This window comes from Anneissia japonica, unplaced genomic scaffold (genome assembly GCF_011630105.1).
Source record: "Anneissia japonica isolate Jap-2015-1 unplaced genomic scaffold, ASM1163010v1 scaffold652_len952628_cov199, whole genome shotgun sequence".
Lineage (NCBI taxonomy): Eukaryota > Metazoa > Echinodermata > Crinoidea > Comatulida > Comatulidae > Anneissia > Anneissia japonica.
In genome coordinates this window covers 521,064-544,871 of record NW_022757608.1, presented here as the reverse complement: position 1 = coordinate 544,871, position 23,808 = coordinate 521,064, and the positions used below count along the sequence as shown (strand labels likewise).

General features: G+C 32.4%; 1 protein-coding gene across 3 annotated transcripts; it reads left to right on the top strand.

Moving 5' to 3' along the window:
* The first annotated feature begins 1,017 nt into the window (after positions 1-1,017).
* LOC117124826 (protein O-mannosyl-transferase TMTC4-like) lies at positions 1,018-23,665 on the top strand. 3 transcript variants are annotated; one of them, XR_004448025.1, is made up of 9 exons: positions 1,018-1,124; positions 1,819-2,088; positions 4,048-4,250; positions 10,613-10,790; positions 13,082-13,398; positions 14,079-14,220; positions 16,736-16,850; positions 17,246-17,360; positions 19,500-19,612. XR_004448025.1 is itself a non-coding variant. In XM_033271157.1 (9 exons), the coding sequence occupies exons 1-9, from the start codon at positions 1,059-1,061 to the stop codon at positions 20,998-21,000; spliced, it is 1,632 nt and encodes a 543-aa protein (XP_033127048.1). In that variant the 5' UTR covers positions 1,018-1,058; the 3' UTR covers positions 21,001-23,665. The 3 variants fall into 3 exon arrangements, 2 of the variants coding, with proteins under 2 accessions (XP_033127048.1, XP_033127047.1); XM_033271157.1 differs by lacking the exon at positions 16,736-16,850 and adding an exon at positions 20,773-23,665; XM_033271156.1 differs by lacking the exon at positions 17,246-17,360 and adding an exon at positions 20,773-23,665.
* Positions 23,666-23,808: the final 143 nt, after the last annotated feature.

Sequence of the window (23,808 nt, the reverse complement as noted above, 5' to 3'; positions counted from 1 at the left end):
CGTAAAATATTTGTTGCCATGTTTTTTTTCTTGCAAAACTACAGTTAAGCGAGTGACATTAGCGAACACATAATGTTTCATTTTCCAATCTTAGCATGTTATTACGACTTGCATCGTAAACTCTAGCGTTGTTTGTAACATATGTTGTATCCATTGTTGAGCTCATTGTTATAAACTTGCGCTATATAGCACTAGAATTCCTTCATTTAAATTATTTTTCAACGCTCCTGTTTTTTTTGTTTTTTTGTTTTTTTTTGGGCTCCTGCCTAATTTGTTTTTTATTCCCAGAATTTTGTGTTCCTTCTTAGGAAGAGTAGCTAGATTAGCTTACATGATATTATGTGTAATTTTCATATTTCTTGACTTGGGACTGTGTAACCCTTACAGTCCTTTCAACATAGTTACATATATATGCTCTCTCTCTGTTGAATGGGTTTTTTAACCTTTTTTAATATTCTGTCCATTCTTGTTCATATAGAGGTAATTAAAATTGAATACTGGCTCCTACAGTACCTTTCTGTTGCAAAATCCTGTAAGCTACAATTTATAAATCTTCCTTTTCTACTGCTTCCAAGTCTTATCTGTCAGACCCTTTCTTAATAGCCCTTTTATTCTTTGGAGGAATTATGTAAATTTTTATATGTTTTATATTAATTGAGTACCGAATTATGTGTTTTTCTTCCTAAATAAAATTCTGTGTTAATATGGAATATATATTAGTTCCATATTGCATTTTAATATTTAACTACTTGAATTTTAATCAATGAATTTTAGCCTGTTCTCTCTTAAGGCAAAGGTATTCGCTGCATAAAAATATATTTTGTTGCAAGAAATATTACTTGAGTCTGGATTGAATATTATAGCCTACAGCTATGAAAAATGCTATAGTTTGTATTATAGGTCTGTATATAAATTGAAATGGAGATGTTATATGCATTCCTCTCAAAAACATAACATTATGTTGGCTCTAAACAAAAATAGAAATTTAGAAATATGTTCATTTTTTTCTACTTTCAGATTATCTTCATCATCCTCCAGTTAGCTTCTGTAGCAGTAGAATGTTGCTGGCCATGTTAGCTTGTGTAATGGCCATGCTTTGCAAAGAACAAGGTTTAACGGTCATCGTAAGTCAATTTATAGTTATTTCCCTCGTGTTTACAAATCTAGTATGTGTACTGCATCACTGACATTAGGCATTGGAACGGTTTCAATAAGATTTGTACAAGCGCTATTAGAGTTGCTGCTCCACATGGTACTACATAATTGAAGTGACAGGAAAACTGTCAATGAGATTATTTACATTACAAAATGTGATTTGCCAGCATCCATTTATCCTTCTTGTGAAGTAAAATAAAATATGAAAACTGCAATAATAATGATGATGATGACGATGATGAAAACTAATGATACAAAATTATAATCAGACTCTACTAAGATATAAAGTTCTATAGTAGAAAGGTAACTTCAGTGCATTAAAATGTATAATGATGATGATGATGATGATGACAGTGTCGGCGATAATGGAGATAAGTAATACCAAAAGGTTGCCAGCAATAGTTTGTCTATATAGACTTGCATTAATGATAATACAAATGTTGCAAAATTTATATTTTTTGTAATTTTACCTTATTTTTTTCCTGTATATAATGACGTGAATAAATCCCAGGTGTTTTCATTAAACTATTTATAAATGTAATTTTTTTTTTATTGACAAAAGGGATTTTTTTCTTGGTTTCAGACGGTAGGCTATATTAAAAACTGACTGAGTTTCTTAAAAGATACCCTTTTAAAGTTTTTTTTTTCCCATTCTCTTTTCAGGGGCTATGCAGTGCCTATGATATAATTGTTTCATGCCAACTCACACCACGCAATATATTGAGGGCGCTATTTACACATCATGACTGTAGCAATATAAAAGACAAATTGTCTTCTAAATCACCTTGGATACAGTCACTAGTAAAGCGCCATCTGATTCTACTTATCTCAGGTATCGTTATGGTAACAGGCCGGTATTTTATTATGGGATCTCTGCCGACCTTTCAGCCAGTAGACAATCCGGCATCATTTGCTGAGAGTCTTATAGTTCGAGTAAGCATTTCAATATAATTTTTTTCTGCTTTTTTTAAAAAAAAAAACATTGTTAGAATTATTCCATTTCCTCTTGCAAGAAATTAAAGAATGAGTTGAATCTTAAAAGGTCATGTATGGGTTTAACAGAGGAGACGAAGAATCTATCACAGACAAGACAAATTATCTCTCTGAAGTCTTCTCTCTTAAAGCTGATAATGAATATTGAGCATGCTGCATCATCTAAATTTAGAATAGTAATCGGGACTCGCAAAGAAGCTACAACGGATGCATTAATACATTATTTTAAACGACCTTGTGATCTTAAATCAAGTTTGTAATTAACATCAAATGTCAGAGAAGACCTGGTAGAAAATGCCCTGCAGTGGCACTGTCCCTCTTCTGTTTAATCTCTGCATGGCCCTGTGCAATGCATCTTGATGATGAGAGAGTTAATAAGTTTCCTTTGAGACTAGGTGTTACGTGCTTTATCAGGTTTATTGCAGAAATCTTTATTGCTTGAGAAGGCTTTATGATTAGGTACATGGGTTTCTGATTGATTGGCATTAGGATGATGTCCCAAATGACATCTCTGTTCCATTAACTAATGATAGTATCATATCAACTGAAAATTGTATTGTCAATTTTTGACTGAACTTAAAACCTAATTGGTAACTTACATTCTACTTATATTAATTACCTGGCACTAAATCTTCCATGGAAGCAAATTAGTTCAACTAAGTGGGTTAAAATACTAAAAATGACCATTAATTTTCCATTGGAATTGAGATTTAGTTCAGTATTCGGGAATTTAGTTCCGCATTCTCATTTTTTGCACCCCTCTCCCCATTCTGAAACCTGTCTACTCCCTTGAAATGAGATCGTTTACCACTTTTATCATAACTGAGTTGCATAATATCCAGTTTCTGAAATTACAGATCATTTGCGCTTTCATGACATTGACACTCGCATTTTTGCTGATGATGTCATGTGTGCATCATTTCATCCAAGTTATAGTGACAGGCCATTGGAATTCGTAGGATTGATCCTTAGATTAGTTTACATAAATATATTCTCAGTTGTTTATTGGTATTGATATTGCGTCAGGTAGGGACAATCACATGAAACAAAATTGTGTACTCTTCCACGAGCGATAAGTTATATCATAGCAAATAATATTATATAAAGCAGAGTTACATTTTCTTAAAAGCTCTGATTTTTGTGCTGTTTTCTTTTTATTCGTTTTCTTAAATGTTTTAGGATATTTCATGGTTTCTTTTTGTTAATCTAAAGCACATACAAGCAATTTCTTGTATTATGCGCTATATAACACTTACTATAATATGGTTCAGTATATTATTATATATTAATCTTTTAAAATGTTTGTTGTAAGTGGGGATCAAAGGATTTAAATACCATATATATTTACATAACTGATTCATGTATTTCGCGTTCAGAATAATATACTTCCACTTTTGTTTTGTCGAGGATGATTTCCGCGAAAGAAATGTAAGTAAGATTACCGAAGGATTGCGATCTTCTCATTGAACGTTCATTCCCATATTTCACCATTACTTATTCAAATCAGGTAGCTGTCTATTTTGAAGTTTGCCTCGAGGCAAGGCATTACTGATTCATTTCAATTTAAACTCTCCTGAATTAAATGTTAACACTTTAAAACACTAATTGTATTACCATTAATTGGAGAAGGTATGGAATCACTAATATATATAGTTGTCATTGAACAAGTCTGTGGATTAGCTTGTCTGTTTACTATGCTTAGCATACGCCTGTTTATTGTTCGATTTTGTAAATTATACATTACATTATATTCATCTCTTTATTGCTAGAATGTCAAGGGTAATTGCATATGAAGGGCATATGCCTTTTAAGTTGATTGTGTAAGCGCATTTTTAGCTGCCAAACATTAAAACCACCAAGTGTGAATATTAATGATCTTTTTTTTTTTTCATTTCACAGATAACAAATTATAACTACATCTACTCAATTAATGGTTGGTTGCTTATGCAGCCTAGCTGGTTGTGTTTTGACTGGGCAATGGGCTGTATAAGCCTCATACAGACTGCATCAGATCCTCGTCTCCTGGCTGTCTTGGTGTTCTGGTTCAGTCTAGGAATGATTTTATACAAAGTGATAGTCAGTCCTCCAAGCCAGAATCAAAGGTATAGTACTGAATACAAATCACCAGATTATGATAATAGACATTTTGTGAAGAACGCTTTTGTAAATTTAAGCACCACACTGATGCATGCATCGTATAATAAACAGAAAATATTTTTACAGACACATCTAATTTAATTTTTTTTTAAATCAAAAGGAACTCAAAATCTTTTACATCAACATTGCATATGAACTATGAATAGCCATATTAGTAGGCCTCAGCAAATGTAATAATGTAAAATATAGTGGAAGTAAAAAATTACAATAATAACAGAGCAGTCACTCCATGGAGTGTATACCTCCACCCTGTCTCTTAGGACGAAACAATACACAGGCTATGTATGGGCGATTCCGCTGGTCTTTTCCTCCTAAAATGTAATCGTATCTTTCTTGGATTATTATGTGTCATTCCACTAAATTTGGTGATTGATTATGTGTTTGTTAGTTTTTGCGTGATCTTGCTACAGACAGACAACGGTGAATACATAACCTGGTGGCGGTAATAATAGTGATAATAATAAAATTATGAAAAATTAAAGTAAATGCAACAGGTAGCAAATAATCCCTACAAGCACAATATAATCAGGTAATTCAGCTATTCACAACTAGAATTGCACCCTGCAAACAAATGCCAATGCCAAAGAGGTCTGTGCACATGGGAAGTGATCACAAGTTTGTTTATGATGGTCGTTGAAATTTATAATCTGGGATTGAGGTTTGTATACTAGTTCAATTAAAAATACAACCGTCTTTGTACTGTGTGTTAAACTAAACACTAAAAACTACAAGGTGCAAGGTAAAATTATTTGTGAATGTGCCCAATGTGTAAAACATGAAATTTGGTTTCCAGTGATTTAAGAAACGGAGAATAATTATTACTTTGCTACTCAAAATAAACGAAAACCTACAGATAAAAATTGCAAGGCATCTTACATAAAAAGAAGATGTAGATTATATAAATTTAGATTATTTAAAAGTGAATCAAATGGAAAGAATATTCACAAAAAAATAGTCTACAGCAGTTGAATTTCACATATTTTATAAATGAACCAATTATTTTTAGTCTTACAATAAGCCTATATATCAACACTTGAAATAAAATATTCTTCTTCTCATGTGAAATTCATATTTATATTCATATTTATATTGTGTGCTTTATGCATTTCACATAAAACAGGAACAAATTGCATTTTAATATTAAAAGATAGAAAAATGATTCCAAATTCACACATTGAAGGTCATCCTCATTGCAAATGTGTGGCTGTTATACGAATGTGTTAAAAAATGGAATATGAATTTAAGTGAGGTTGGCTGGTAAATATTTCTTAAAATGAAGTAGGCCATCTTCGATGGTGAAATGAAATATGTTTTTTAATCAATTACATAATTGAATTAAACATTTAGATTGATTGAGGTTGTTCACAATTATCAACATTTTCACAAGTGTACAAACAGTACGCTAGGGGCAAGAGGTAGACGATTGGATTGGATTGAATTTATTCGGTGTAAACACCAAGGAGCCCACAATTTTTTTTTTTGATATAGTAAATACCCTGAACAATGCATAATTTCATACCCCGGATGCGAGACTGAAAAAGTTATTTTATTTGGCCATAGTTGTTACGTTATCAACTTCTGAGTGAAACCAAGATCAAAACAAGTATGATTCAATTTTTTTTTATGCCAGTTTGTCTATACCAAGAATAGAGAAACCGTGTTATTGGAAAAAGAAAATATTTCGTTGTTTTAATTTTTAATGGAAAGCGTACTTAAAGAAGTAAGCAATTTAAGAATTAGATTTGATTTTTTTTTTTTTTTTTTTAATTTAGCATATCATCCATAATTTTTCTCTATTATTTGTTGAAGCATACCTGGTGAGAAAATCACAATGAAAAAATTACGATTTAAAAAAAAAATTTTTTGAGCAAACAAGAATCCATAATCATAAATATACCATGTATAATATTATGTCATCATGCAATTTACAGGACGGAGTATAGTTAACCTTGAAATAATTTGATACGCTAGATAGCACAATGCTATCTAGGTAAAGTGGGGAACACATGTAATTGTCATTTTAAAAAAAAAACAGAAATAAAAATTTGAGTAAAATGTTCATAAAATTAGTTATCACCTTTTTAGTGTGTTTTTAACATAATGTTGTTTCAAAATGCAACATTTGCAGTTATGTTGAAAAATTAGAAATTATACTTAGTAATTTCAGTGTAATATTCCTTAGTTCAAAATTGACGTCTTTTTTTTATTGCAAGTGTTGGTCAAATAAATAAAATGATTCCTCTACACAGACAGTATATATCTTCAGGAACATAAATGCTGTGACTATTCATCAATAAATTGTTGAAGACTAGAGTCATTCAACAGATACTGTTATAAAGTTTAAGTTTATGATTTATAGAAAGACTTTTTCCAAACGTTAAACTTAAGTTTAAAAGTACCTATGGGAATAGAAAACTTATTCATTGCAATTAAGTACAAGGACATTTTTAACTAAATTCAGCTATGGAGATATCATTTTATACCACTATGATTCAACATTTTTCTACAATATTTGAATGATAAACTTTAATAGTGTAAATGCAAACTGATTGTTTAATGGTACATTTTCAACGAATCTGAATTTTAGGATCCGGAAGCCTACAGAAGCTATCAGGAAATCGTATCCATTCTTGAGTGTCAGTCAAATCCAACAATCGACAAATCATAATGTGTTATTCAATAGTCAGGGTCAGGGAAATATAAACATCATCACAGGGTGTGTTCGGGCAAGAACGGGAAAAGGCAGCCGTCAGTTGAAATAATTTATTTTATCGAGCTTTTCAGTTTTGTTTTTGGAAATAAAGTGTAAAAAAAGCAGGGACCATGAAAATTTAAACAAATTTTACTTTTGTTGTGTGTTGAAACAATCAAAGGGGATTAAGTGATAAAAAATACTCCTGCTTCTGACGCATGCTGTTTTTGCTCCTCCAATGCAATGCAATTTGCAGCATTAGATTATCAGTGGATATCAGCAGGCAGTCCGCGTTTAGAACTGGAAACGGCCGTTTCCGGATTTATCCTGTGTTTAAGACTCCACAAAGAACTCGCCAGAATGCACCCACAGATAATGAATTCATAGATGAAGCTGCACAATGATTTGAAACTTGTATAACACTTTTTTTTACATGGAGAAAATATAAATAAAAATTTATAAACTAATGTAAAATTGTGGGAGCTTAATATCCAGGGGATGAAAGTCCACATGATTGGCCCTTAACTTCACGTGCTACTGGATTTGAATCAAAGAATTTTAATTTTTGTTGCTGTAGTTTCTCAGCAAAGCCTACAACCCCCATCCCCTACTTTACGCCCAATTTTATGTACTGCCTTTCCTCGGATAAAAGCCCAGTGTGTTATCTGAATAAGTAGCTTATGCCGACTTTTACAAATACTACAATTGGTTTTAGTTTGGGCATGCAGTGCTGAAAAATTGCATTTTGAGTGAATAGCGGATTCCCCGGGTATAAAGGTAGATTCATACCGAATCCAAATTCGGTTTGTATGGCTCGAAACGAAAAAAGAAAATTGAATCAGTGGTAAAGAGTAGAGGCGCGTACCATTTTCGATGTGCGTCTTACAGTAGTATGCGCCTCTATTCTTTACCACTAAGATCACATCAAAAATGTTTTTCTAACCAAATTCGGATTAGTTGGGAATCTACTTTAAGCCCATCCCCAAAATTGACCCAAATTGTGTTTGAGCCGAGAGTGGGCTTATACCAGAAATTAATATTTTCAGGAACTGTTAATATTATGAATCTATATACAGTATATCCAGTCTGACTGTGATTTGTTCCATGTGGGATTAATAAGATATAACGATTGATTTGTCCCATCTTATATTAATGCTATTCAATGTATCTTTATTGGAATCAATTCCATATACACCAAAGTTGTCAGAGATTCACATCACTCTTATCAAGCTCTTATTACATCCAATAATTAAATTACATTGAATATCAATAGAGCCCTGATGTCAAGACTTGTTTTATTAATATGCGCATCGTGTAAATATATCAACAAACTATTTATCCTGAACTAACCGATGCACGTTATATAGATATCCATCAATGAATAACGTTGCGATTGTGTTATGGAAAAATGTCAACTGTGTTAAAATCCTCGCTGTTGATGATGTTAATTCAATGTGCAGTCATCCTCGGTTTCACTATACTCTCATCTATTCCAATATTGAAAGTGCTCGGAGATCTAATAAATTTATTCGCAGCAATAAATGGGATGCCGTCTCCTAAGTGGAACACATTCAGATGAATTATCTATGAGAAAACGAGCCTTTCTATGAACATTAAAATGCTAGTACGCTACACGGCATCGGTACTGGAAGTCAACTGTACCCGACATGTAATGTAGATCCTAGAAGATTAACATTGTTTATGATCCAACCTGGTTTCCTAAAGTGGAAAATTAATAAAACTTGTCGCTTGTGGCTGGCTTCATCCATATAGAGTTCTGATCATAATATGTTTAAGGTTTTAATTTTTGAGTATTGTTGACTTAAGAAAGAATCTTACAAAAGAGAAGAACATATATAACTAATAGATGATATTAAATTAATAATTTTAAATCATTTGAATGGACATGAAGCCTATGGAATGGAGACGTACTGCAGCCAAATGGAGTGGTGCTTTAATTGTTAATGGTGGCATGGAGCCGTTGCTGAAAAGTATTCTTAAGATCTTATAGACTTTCTAGTCACAGTGTTTAAATCCTATAAAATGGGCAAAACCATTTTCTAAAATCACTCATTCACTTAAACATAAACAATCTGCTTCAAGGTAATACACATGAACAGTAAAATTCAATTGCTTACTGTACTTTGTATTGAAGTAAGGTTTTGATTGAAAATTATGACAAAATGTTTCCTCGTAATAAGAGAGAGACATTAAGCAATGCCATTAGTATAGAGGCCTATATGAAGCAATCAAAACCCACATAATCTTAGGTCTGCCCCTTTTGAGTACTAAATCCATTTGGAAATATTTCTTCTGGAAAGCTTATATAAAAGCTGTAAATATGTTTTTCAGTATATTGTACTTGTTCCTCCTTGCATGACTCTTAAATTGGTTGGTATGAATATGGCGATTTGGATGGCCGAGAGGTTAGTGTAGGGGCGCCGCAACCTACAATCAAAATATTGCCACCCGTTTGAACAGAGCACACTCGCCTGTGGTTCTGGTGGTGGTACAAGTCTTCTCGGATAAGGACTATAAACTGCAGGCCCAGTGTACACAATTTGGCTCGTGCACTTAAAAGAACCCAGTACATCTTTTGAGACGAGTAGGGGGTTACCATATGGAAATTAATTAATTTTTTACAACATAATCCGCTTGGGCCATTACAAGAAAATCATAAATTTTGTACCTAAAACGTACTTTTGTGAAAAAAAATCCAGTTTTCTCCAATGGTTAAGGCGACCTTGGAGAGCAAATGATATGTTTCCATATGCCCGGTGTACTGGTCCATACAGCCCCTTTTGTGGACAGACGATATAGTAGCTGGTACCGATTTTACCGGGTAGCTCAGGCACGAAGAGACCTTTAGGGGAGAACGTTACTGTACGAGCTAGTCCACACTTCAAGCACTTTGAGACTCCAGTATAAATCAAGCTACATTACATTACATAAGGATTTTATAACGAAAAGTCAATTCATGAATTCATGCATTTAAATTTAAAACATTTCATAAACCGAAAGGTCCACTGATTAATCTTAGATAAGGAAATGTAATACATGCTCCAAGTATTGAAATACGTGCTATCGTGTTCGGCGATTCAGTATTTTTGAAAATGTCATCATCAGGATCAATGATAATGATGACATAATTTATGTCAAAATATTGAATCCCAACATGATGGCATGTATTTCAGTTCTTGGAATACGCATATTATACTTTCTCTAAACATTTCATGTTTATACAATACAATATATTAAGAAGCATGTGCAAAAGATATGGATTTAAATGTGGATACTGTAGTCTTAATCCAACTGTGTATTAAATTTAGATATAAAATATATATAATATTAACTATATAAGTTCACATTCTGAAAACAGAAAATAATTTATATGATTAATTGGGTATTAACCTGTTGATTTATTGTTGGGTGGGGGAGGATTTATCTACTCAATAATGGCCTGTGGTAAAACTTAACCATTTTCCCATGACTTGCCTCATTTGCTGTTGATAAATGATATAAAGTACATAGCCTAGCATTTAGCTATTTGTAATGAAGAGTTGGAAACTTATAGGAATGCTTTGTGAAACTCATTTTCTTAATTTTATATTGCAGAGTATTAGCAATAGGTTTAGCTGCACTCATCATCCCATTCCTGCCAGCGAGCAATATTTTCTTCCGGGTCGGATTTGTGATAGCTGAGCGTGTCTTGTATCTGCCCAGCCTAGGTTTTGCCATCATTGTAACATTAGGGTTTAACTGTATCTGTACAGCAAAGCCAAAACTTCAAACGGTGAGTTTTGTAAATTAAATTGTATTGTTTGTGGGAATAGTTGTGGTTTTCGGCTCTCATGTTTGTCCCCCCTAGACTCAGGGTTTTATTTCTGAAAAATACATAGCCTCTGACCTAATTCTTTGCATTTAAAAAAAATAGTTAAAAAATATGATAAAAACAATTCTCAAAGTTTTTAAAATACATATATAGGCCTGCTGTAAGCCTGGCATTTCATACTTCACATTAAAAGAAACATTATCGATTTGTGTTGCTAAATTAATCTTTTTTATTTTGTAAGTGCAAACTTGATTTTTACCTGTTATGACGTAATCATACCTTTTCCATTTTCCCAGTCCTGGATGTATCTTCGTACGAAGTCTTTTGTTTTTATAACATAATGTTGTGTTGTTTCTTTCAAGTTGTGTGTGTGTTGTTTTAAATAACTTTTAAAATATTTATTGAGTGAGTGTTGAGATTCGTGGTTCACATCCTTTGCCTAAAATTAGTCTCAAATAACAAAAAATCTATCTCCACCTCGGAGTCGTGCCACTGCACTAGTAGGATGTGGTTTTGAATGTGTTGGTCATGATTAAGTGCACTTTACAACACTGTATTCCCCAAGAAGTAAGGGTAATCTGGTGAACAGAGGTAATGAAATGCGAGCAATTTGGTAATTGAAAGATAAACTAAATAGTTCAAAGATATACTACAGAACGCCAACCCATGGTGAACTTTATTTTGTGTTGAATATTAAACTATAATGTAGTGTGTGTGTATTATTGTGACAAGTTTTCAATTTCTACTTTACTGCAATCAATAAATAGAGAAACTAAAAAAAACCAAAAAAACTTTGCTTTATTAAATTGACCTATTATGCTTAATTTTTAATTTTTTTTGGTATTATTGTGCTATGTACAATTATTTTCCCCAAAACTTATCAATAGTATTATAGGCCTACTTTTTTTTTTTTTTCTTTTTTTTTTTTTTCTTTTAAATATGCTCCACCACACCCTTACTTATTGCTTTGGTTAACTGTTTGCTTTATTCAATCCACTGAAATGTTCACTATTTCAAATTCATGATTACAATATATATTGTACTTTTGTATGTGCATTTATAAAATTACATTTACATACATGGTTTTGAAAAATGATGAAAAACAATATATAAAAAACCATCCATTATTTATTTTCTTAAAAAATTTATTTCATCACATTGTGTTTTGTTTGAGACATTTAAAACGCATTATTAAGTGGCAAAACAAGATTGATTTAAGTCTAATCGAAAAGGAAAATGAATATCATTCCGAAAATGAACTATGCTGTAGTGTACTAAAACCCTTTCTGAGAAATTGCTTGGAAATCCATTACATTACCTAGATAGGAAAATGGTTTTCAAGTAGCAAGATACTAATAAACTACACTTAATCTATTAGATATTGATGTTAGCGTAATTTCCATCTATTCTCGAGTGTTTGATGTAGTCAATCACAATTTGTTTACATTTGTATTACTTATATCCTATACTGATGGTAAATGGTTAACAGTTTTTTTGAAGTGTGTGGTGCAGAAGACTTTGTTCTTTTAATCAAGAGTTCAAATGTCGGAGACCGATCAATGATGGTGACGTTGATTATGTCCTTTGGCAAATTGCTTTATCTATGTTTGCCTCTCTTTACAGTCCCAGAATGTATGCCTGCTTCGAGATGAATGCGTTGGAATGAATTTGTGCTAATTTATCTTGATGAGTATGAATCTTTGAATGAGTTGAGGAGACGGTTGCACATTCTTATTAATTTTGTATCCAATTTAATGGGAAAATGCATGGGCTTTGTCTGAAGGGAAGGTGGTATGACATAGATATGAAAATACTGTACTAAAATTAATGGTATAATTGATAAAGACATACAGAAGCACTCACACAAACTATAAATGCGTGTCCATAAACACATTTTAGGTTCAACATGTACTGTAATTTAGGTTTTACCGTAGATTACAACCCACAAGCGAATTCTTCTCTTTTATGTAATATTCTCTCTCAAAGCCAAATTACAGAAAGGCCGAAATTTGTCCAAGTGAAGTCCGTCTTTGACAGCATGATCTACCAGGAATTTTGGCATGTGGAATTACCGAATCCCTGCTCGGGGGAACAAATTCACTGTGGCTTTATGGCTCAAGTCAAATTCTGGCGGTTATAAAAATCCCAGAGATGCCGGCACTCAATTTGTCATTATTGTTAAGTTTAGGTTGTTGTTACTCTTTAAGAATGGTAAAATTTAAAAACGATTTCCAATTGTTTGTTTTTTGTAGGTTGTATTTATTGGAATTTCTTGTCTGCTTTGCTCCCACATTCTGCGGTGTGTCCAACGCAACCGTGACTGGCTGACAGAAGATTCTCTGTACTACTCTGGCTTAACTGTTTGTCCAAACAACGCCAAGGTCCATTATAACATTGCGAAAAGTGCTGCAGATAAAGGCAACATTGATGAGGCTATTCATAGGTATCGCACTGCTATTCAGCTTAGTCCTGGGTATGGACATGCTATGAATAACCTGGCAAATATTTTGAAAGACAGGGGGGAGAACACTGAGGCAGAAAAGCTGCTCAAGAACGCTGTAGCAATACGGTACATGTTTGCTTTCTCTTTTTAAAAAATTATGTATAATATTTGCCATATAAATAGTTTGACAGCCATCTTTGATAAAAATGTTATGGTATAATGTGACAAAAATAAGTTAGTACAAGATATTTTTAAAAGAGCATTATATAATTATTACATAAAAGAAATATAACTTTTTGTTATAAATACATATATCAATAAAAGATAATAATATACTGATTAATATACATTATAGATATTAGAAGCTATTAAAAAGCTGAAGCTATATCATACATGCTTGCTCTCTCACTTTGAAAAAAACTATATACTTGTTTACGGTGACAGCCTTCACAGATAAAAAAAAGTTTGTTATAAACAAGGTTTTTGTGAAATATCAAAATATTAGTACAGGAAAAAGTAACTTGTATATTGAGAATTTATAATAATATACTGATAAATTGAAAAGGTGGAAGTTTGGAAAAAAACAATTTTGTGTTCTTTGAAAGTTTGGACTTTTAATTAGAAACATCTAATATTTAAATCATAGCAGGCTTGATAATATAATCGAATTTCCTCTGCATCCAGGAAAGCATTTGATATGTAATCCCAAAAGGGAAGTAAATATTCTTGAATTATAATGGAGGCTTGTTACCTGTAAATATTGTTGTTGGTGATAACAGGTGTAAGTTGACTGTTTGATCTTGCAGGCCGGAGTTTGCAGCAGCCTGGATGAATCTTGGCATTCTACAGGCGGCCATGAAGAAATATGACCTAGCCGAGACTAGCTACCTGACAGCGTTGATGCACAGAAGAAAATACCCAGATTGTTACTTCAATTTGGGAAATCTGGTAAGAATTTGCTGTTTAAATATGCAAATTACTATGATTTATATGCAAATATTACGCAAATACTCATAAGCAAAATATACCCAAATGCTAGTGACTTAAATCTTAAGAACATCACCTGTAAAATATGCATATTAGTAGGTTTAATATGCAAATATTATGTAAAAGTTTGTATGATAAAAAATACCTAGATTGCTAATTCAAACTAAAATAAAAAGTTTTCAACAGTTAAATATGCAAATTATTAAATTTAATATACAAGCATCAGTAGTATGCACATGATTTAGGACTAACAAAAATATAATTCAGTACCAAGGAAATACACGGAGAAATTACAGTTTCTAAAGCCCTTTCTAGACCATAAAATTTTATTTGACAAAAAACTGTTGTATGCCTAAATATAGTCATCATGTGCCCATATATAGTCATCATGTGCCCATATATAGTCATCATGTGTCTATATAGTATGTTCATGATGTGTTGTCATGACCATATTTAGGCATATTTTTGTCAAATAAAATTTGAGTCTAGACAGGGCTTAATAATCAAATTGTAAATTATAATATGACAAAACTTTTTGAACACTTATAATTACAAGCCTAATTCTTTTTTTTTCAACATACAAATTATATAAAATTACTTCTGTAAACTTAAATCTAGGCCCATATGAAAATTCTAGGTCATGTGTAGAGATTCTAGGTCAAACAATATTATATATCTTGATTTATTATACATCTGACATAGAAAAATAGATAAAACTCACAATTATTGATCTCTTAAATCAATCACAACCAATAGTAAACATTTATTTCAAAAATAATAAAACAGGTGTAATAAATGATAATGTTTTTTATAATAAAAAACTAAGATATAAAAGCCATTAAATATTCCAAAACTATAAAAGTATTGCATGTCACATTTTCCTCGGGGAAGACAATTTTGGAATTACAGATTCTGCTTATTGTATTTTGAGTTTAAATCTAATGCAACAGTGAGTAAATTTCTAGTAACAAGATGAAATAAATTCTGTGATGCTCTTAAAACTAAGTCTCAATATGAGGCTTAGGGACTGGAGTTGTTCTTAGTTCTGAGGAAAGACATAAGTTTGAACCTTTGACCCTGAAATTAAGAGGCAAACGTCTTCATCCCAACTACATATGTATAGTAATTATATTGATACAATTATAGTTTATATGTTTCCATTGATTTAATTTGTTGGTGTTTGTTTTTTTGCTTCTAGTTCAAGTTTTCATTAGAACATATCAAGGATAATTAGTCTATTTCATTCATCAGCTATCAACTTCATTTACGATTGTGATTGAAAATTCTAAAATTGCTCTAGCAGTAGATGCCTTTAAAGGATTGCTCTTTATATTCGCTTTCATTACAGCACTGTTTCTTGTAGCAAACTCATGAATCTATTGAATAACATTCCCTCCAGCAACGTATAGGTTGATCCCCCAGGAAAATTATAACTTAACGATATATTTAAATTAATTTAATTAACAAAACCTTCTATCAAACTTTGAGTTTGATTTAAATATCCAATGCGATTTGATTTTTTCTTCTTTTTTTTTTGGCTACATCAAAGCTCTGTCCAGATCATCAAAATTTCTTTTGGCAGAAAAATTGTATGCCCATATATAGTCATGATGTGCCTATATATGGTCATGATGTGATGTCATCATGGCCATATTTAGGCATGTCACATGTTTTTGTCAAATAAATTTTGATAGTCTGTAATAGGGCATAAAACCAACAATTTTAAGAATACATTGTTTGCTAATCTATCACACAACTTAAGTACCACTAAATATTTCTACAGTACTGTATTTAATGGTGATACGGTTACAAGCATTCAATAGAATCTCATTCTTTAAAACAGTAATTTTGATTGGTTTATGCTGGTATGCTTAATTTGCATATTATTTAATTAATCTTGCTGTGGTGTAATTTTATTAACAAACTAAAGTTTGGTTGTGTGTTGGTGTGTTAAATAAATATTGCACTATGGCATATAAATAATTCAGATTTCAAATTATTTATTAATTACATTTTGTTGAATTTGTTTTATCTATTTGGCACGATAAAAAACAAATAAACCACAAAATCAGAATAAAATACATGCCTGTGTGCGAGTCGCAAAAGTGAGAAAACCAACTGTCACCAAAAAAACATGTGAAAATCAAGCAAGACAAGTAAAAATCAAGACAATTAAATTTCATAACATGAGGGATTAACTTGCCAATTTAATGAAGATTTTTAAATCAATTTAATGAAAAAAGGATTCCTCAATTTTTTTGTCTGGAAGACTGAAACTAAACATAATAATGTTTATTACAACAATGAATCTTTTGATGTACCTGATTTAATCAATAACTTGCTTACTTCCATATATTCTGATCATTTATTAATATTCACATTTATCAATCAATATCATATATTAATCTTTATATAAATCCATGTCATTTTGCATGATCTTTATCCCCCACCTCCTCATTGCTTGACCTTTGAACAGTTTCTCGACCTGCATCGTCACGATGATGCACTGCAAGCATGGTTAAATGCATCATCTCTGCAGCAAGATCATGCCCAGGCTTGGAGCAATACTATACTACTGCTTGACAACCTAGGTAAGAAAACATCCACCAAAATGCTATAGATTGGATTTACTTTGGGAACTGTCTTGTTTTGTGTTGTACGTAACTCTACTGTGTGTCCTATATTCTTGCTTGACAATCTAAAGGCAAAATAGGATCTGTTAAGTGCCTATGCTAAATCAGATCCACCTAGGGAACTGTCTTGAAAATGTCTGCTGTTCTTGCATCATTTACCATGTATTCTGCGTAGACTGACTTTAGATTTTCTTTACATATTTAGTCCTCACTTAGAGTATGCAAAAATCAAAACACCATCAAAACCTTTACCCAAAATGCATTGCAAATTGGATAATGGCAAACAATGCCTGCTTTTTATCCATTTTTTTCTATAATCCGTATTGCAATGCATTGTGGGTCTTATTTTAAAGTTCCTTGCGAAACGTCATTTGGATAAAGCCACAGCTGCTTGGCGGGAAGCCATACAACTGGAAGTTGATCACGTCGGAGCCTGGCGCAATATTGTGCTCCTTATGGAAGAGATTGGTAAGACCCTGAATGATGTTGATAATGATGTTGACATAATCATATATAGTCTTGATAACCAGCCTTGTAATGGTGATTATGATGGAGATGAGGGTGGTGATATAAATGATGATGATAATATTGATGATGATTATGCCAATGGTGGTGACAACAAATATGTTATAAATTATTTTAGTAAAGGACCTGCAAAAGATCGTTATCACATTTTCTTTGACAAAAAAAAAATGTTTAATGCCCATAAAGTCATGACGTGGCAAAGTTCGTGAGTAAATACCTATGAAGTTGCAGTTTGATAATAAATTATTATAAGAATTATATACTGCAAGAGAAACAACATCTCCTTTTCAGTAAAACCAATCATTTAGTTTGTGATGGACTATTTCCTTAATTCTAATTTTGCTAAATACATTACACAATGCATGATTGACAGATGTATAGAATGATAGGTAATTACACACCTGTCCAGGTGATACGTTCCAGGTGATATTGCTGAGAACTATTAAATGAGATTGTGTGCATAGCTAGACAACTAGAATTCCTCTGAGAGGCAAATTGGCAAGGTGTTACTTGTCATCATCAATTATTGATTTGTAATTTCAAACAGGAGGAAACTTGTATTATTATTATTGTTGTAACTATTCAACAGCAGTAGTTTTTTGTTTACATATAGGGTTTAGTGTATGAGCTGGCCAAATATATTGTTTTACTATAAATTTAGTAGAAAAATTATTAGTGAAACCATGGATGAGGTGAAAAAGAAAGCTTAATAGCCAAAACATAATTGTTAACAAAAAAGAAAAAAAAACAACCTAGTGAAATGCATTAAAATCTGAATTTAAGTCTTGGTAGTATCAAAAAATGTAATTTTCTTTTTTTTTATATCCATACTTTTAAACATTAGTTCCCATTATTTCACTGAGAAAAAGTCCAGTGTTTTATTACAAGCATTTTACATATAGTTTATAATGTATTTTTATATACCTTATATTATTTGTGTATGTGGGCATTTAGGGGCATGTTTGTGGGTATTTAAGGTCATGTTTGTGGGTATTTAAGGGCATGTTTGTGGGTGTTTAGGGGCATCTATAAGCAACCAGTGCCTTGGTATTCATGGTTTATTTATGAATGATGAGAACAAGATAGGACATTAGATATTTTTATTAAATATTAAATAATACTGTGCAGTATTTTATTATTTACTCTGATATGTTTTAAAATGTTTAAATTGACAGCAACTTAAATGATGAATTCTTATTATTTTATATTATTATTATTATTATTATTATTTTATTATTATTATTATTATTATTATTATTATTATTATTATTATTATTATTATTATTTTATTGTATTTTGCTCTTTATTTTGTAATTCATTGTAAAGTGGTTTAACCTTTTTTAAATCTATATATGAATAACAATGGTCCTCAGAAGACTTTCAAAAAGTATAATTAATAATTCATATACAACACTTTATGGTGATGTTTTATTTTTGTATATGTTAACCATACATTATAAAGAGTGGGTTGTTTTATGTCAATAATCTATGTTATAAGTGCAGTTAAGCCATACAAAAAAAACCCCAAAAAACAGCATTTTATCGTCTCTGCCCTCCTCTCTTTTAGGCCTCAGATTTTTAAACATTTTTAATGTAATCTTATTTTATTTTTCTTTACAAATTATATTCATACTTTCATATTTGATCATTTTCTATGATTACAATAATCTAGCACTCCAATTCTAGTGTGAAAACATTGTTGTAGGTTGTGGCTATTTTTAATTGTATGAAGACGTCGGTCATCTATAATTATAGTCGGTTTGCACCTTATCCTTAAGGGAAAAAATAAAAAGGGCCTCTCCTTTCCTGTTTTCAGAACATTTTTCTAAAACGGGAAAAAAAAAAAATTATATTCATATTTTAAGTTTGACAGTGCAATTTCCGGCCATCTAGAGGTGCCATAATCACAAATTTTCTTACCTCAGCCCCAACAATTGTGGGGCTGAGGTGGTATAGATCCTCCATCTGTGAATTACCTCGCCGGGCCCTCTCTATTTTGAATTCCTGGATCCGCCACTGACAACTGTTACTTTTGATAAGGCTTGTAAAGGTTGTTTTTTTTTTTAATTTTTTAATTTTTAGGCCAGTTTGACACTGCAGAGTCTGTGGCAGAGGAGGCTTTGAAGCACCTCCCTCAAGAGCCTTCAATCTATTTTGCACTGGCCAATGTTTATGGGAAGTCAGCTAAGTATGAGGTCAGTATCATATTATCATACAGTGCAACCTCCGATTCGAGACCCCTCTAAATCCGAGACCCCTCTAATTCGAGACCACTTTTCCAAAGAACCAAATTGCAATCTTCCATCTATTAAAACTAAGCTATAGACCGAACCCCATCACCACCAGAAGGATCCCTCTGGAAGTAAGTTGTCTTCTAGACTTTCGTGGGCTGTCCTTGGTGTCCTTTACACCAAATGAATCCAATCCATGGCAATCCAATCTACTAAATTGAGGGGTGCCAAACTGGAAGAAGTCACTCTCATTAGATCTGGTTAAATGAGCTTACTTCAACACATTAGAAAGCTCATTTACCAAGATTTAATGAGAGTGACTTCTTTCAGTTTGCACCCCTCAATTTAGGAGATCAAAAAAATGATTTTCAATGCATGGCGCTGTCTTCCATGAGACAATTGATGTGGTAAAAACATGCAAATATTATGAATTTGTGGAAGATGGTTTATTTTCCGGGAGATTCTTGCTTGCTTGCGGACGCAACTTCGAGGAAACTTGGGACCTCTACCTAAATTTATTGTTATTTATTACCTATTATTATTATTATTATTATTATTATTATTATCATTATTATTATTATTATTGGTATTATTATTGTTATTGTTATTATTATTATTATTATTCTTATGTTACCAAATGATCGATGACACAATATACCACTAATAAAATTCAAAAATATGACGATACATTTGAGAACGATCATGTCAGGCAATGCCTGAAACCTTTATTAGGCCTAGCCATTGCTAAACCTTACATTACACACAGATCCTACTGTCATCATCAGTGTACAGAGATTCCATATAGGCAATCTTATTTAAACGAAGCGAAGTTTGTGACACGTCAATCTACACGTAATTCAACGTATCAGGTTGTGAACACTAAGATCATGAATAGAAACAATGTATAAATGGTAAACGGAATGAAGTGAAATCAAAATGACAAAGTTAGATTAACATGGTAGAGTTGTTTGTTGAGTGAGGGTTGTTCTCATTGAATATTTAATGCCTCCTTTATTTTGAGAAGATGAATTGATGGGGCGGAGTCGAGAATACGGAAACAGTCCGTATTATTATTATTATTTTCATAATTTTTATCAATATTAATTTTTTTCCTTGAATTTTAGAATGCAGAAAAAAATTACCTAAAAGCCATTCAACTGAGTCCAAGTGTAGCAAGTTACCATGGTAACCTTGGAGTACTCTACCATCGCTGGGAAAAGTATAGCCAAGCGGAAAAGTGTTATAAAACTGCCCTGGCTTTGGATCCATCTACACCAAATTTGGTAGAAAATTTACACAAGCTTGAAAACATACTTGCTAAGCAAGATAAACGACAGAAGCTATTGTCTTGATTATAGATTTATCTATAAACAAAACATTTCAATTTTTTTGATAACAACATTGAATGATACGTTTATCAAAGGGCAATCATATGGACTATGGCAATAATAAGATTCTACAAATTACATAAGTGCATTTTTAAAAATCCGGAAACTGATAAGATAATTTTATTGAAATTCTGTATGATAAATATCAGTATTATTGTTACTATAAAACTCCTAATTACAACTACTACCATTTACAAAATAAGTATCTTGTCTGCGTTCGAACATAACAAAACAATCAAGTTTGTGATGTAATTGTTTTTCCATGTTTTTAACAGAATGATCAGTGGATGTCTGAAAACTTGAAACATGAATGTTAATAACAGCAAAACAGATTTTAATTGAGGGAGAAAGTACAAAATGAAATGAATAATGGTGTGATTGATGTATATATTTGATTTTCCGAACAGCAGGGGTGTAAATGAAAGCTGTATTATCTGAAATATCAAAGTGAACCTGTATATTTTATGTGTACATAGAACAGATTATAAGTATTTTAAGAACATATTTTAAATTTTAATAAGTCTTTCCAAACGTTAGTCCATAAATGGTAGGCTAATGAAGAACATTAAAAAGACATTTTATACAAATTTATGAAATAATTATCATGAAATAACATTGAAGAATGAATATTCGTATGCAATAAATAGAAAAATGTTGAATTTAATACAGAAATGATCAAATTGTATATGTGTTGGGTTCTAGTTAAGTGTATTGCAAGCATGTTGTATTCAAAGAATATTTTAAATTTATCTCATTGATGTTAAAAGCACGTCTCTCATGCCTTTGAAATTATAATTTTATTACTTATTTGAGCCTGATATTAATGTCGGGGGCTTCACTAGCGTTCCAGGGGCATAGGACCCCCGTCGGGGGCCTCTAGACCCAAGCTGGGATTCCCCTGTCGGAGAATTTCCAGAAAGGTCATCGGGGAAAAATCAAATCTCGAGTGCCAAAAGTACAATTCAAGCATGCCTTACTAAGCTGTCAAAGTTTTAGGGATTAAAAACTGTTTGTGCGAGCAGTTTTACCGTATGTGCGAGGTGTTGTATTCTATTTTGATTGTATGGGTTGCAGTGGTGCGCCAGCTCTTCCTCGATAGGAGGTGGTACCTCCGACAGGGGATTATTACTCCGACGGGGACCAGTACTCCTGACATCGTTTTTAAATAAAGAAGAATCCCATAATTAACACAACATTTTATTAACTTTTAATAAAAGAAAATTCCTGACAAATTAAATTGGTGTGGACCCCTTTGTCATGGAGGTTGGACACCTTGTTGGGGAATTGCTGGCGCCGCCCCTAATTAATGTATAGTTATTGTTACAATGGATGTTTCCGGAGTGTTAATCGCACTTAAAAATGGACCAATGAGAACGGGGCCACGCACATGTTCAAGTACATTTATGGTGTTTTGTGGACCCTAGCAACAATATGCAAGGGGCAGGTCTTAGCTGAATGGTTCTTTAATTTTTACAGTACTTTAGTAACTTCCAGGCCTTCGGTGGCACCTTGTTTTACTCATTTGGGGGTGGGAAGTTGTGAAGAGAATGTAAGAGAGGCATCCAGGTCTGTCCCCTGGCTGGATCCAGGGGAATAACATTCATATGGGTCTAAGAGGACAATTCTCCTTCCCTTCACAAAAGTCAGATGTTAGGCCTTGGAAATTATGTTCAATTCAATAATTCAATAATGTTAACAGGTCTTCAAAAAATTGTGAAATTCCATTTTTGTGTTAAAATAATGCATGCTAGTATTCTATAAAAATATTTATTAATAAAATGTTGGGAAGGATATGAAAATATTTATTGTTTGTATTACAAATTGTTATATATAATGTTTGTGTGTGCTGCAATTAAGACAAATCATTGTACATTGCCCTTTAAAAGGGCAAAGCGAATTGTTAATGTTAACACATTGTAGTTATTTGTGTAAAAGTAGAGAAAAACTGAAATAATTATATATCAAATCATAAATGTAGAGGTTCATTTTGGGTAGGCTTAGCAGTTTCAGTGATTTTAAATACAGTAATAATGAATATGCCAGCAGTACTGCACATAGTAGGATGTGTATACAGCTGGGCACCAAATTGATTCCCGGTCGTAAATTCTTGATATTTTGGGGTTACTTCAGACTAGCCGGCAGCAAGCAAAGCAAGCCTCACTCTCTGTAGGGGCTAGCTTTGTTCGCTGGTTGCACCAATAAAATAGATTATGGTTTATGTATACAAATGGTATGCTCAGTGTGTCACAATGTCAAAATAGGACCTACTGTCTGCCTGTGGATGGCAGGACCAGGTCCGGGGAGAAAGGATTTAAGGTGTTTCCTTGTAAAATATTCTGGAGAATAGATTTAGCCATTCTAATAATTTATCTAAATAATTTCACAATTGGTTAACATTTTTTAGCTGCTGCTATGATCCGCCACTGATGAAGGTACCAACTACAGTAGATGTGGTTGGTATCCAACAACGTTGTTTATCTCCGTCACTTGTTCACTGTAATATTACAAGCATTGAAATTATCTTTGAAACATCCTAAAGTAATAATACTATATACAGTAGTATCTATATATATGTGACCTGTTTTGTGGTCTGAAACTGTCATGAACAATAAATCTGAAAACAAAAAAAGCACTTTGTTGCTAGTGGTTATTTAAGATGTGCCTCATTCATTTCAAACACTAATTAATCAAATACAGGAGTCCCAAGTAGGAAGAAGTCATTTCCTGGAGATCTACAGTGCATGATCCAGGAATTCAAAATAAAAGGGGGGG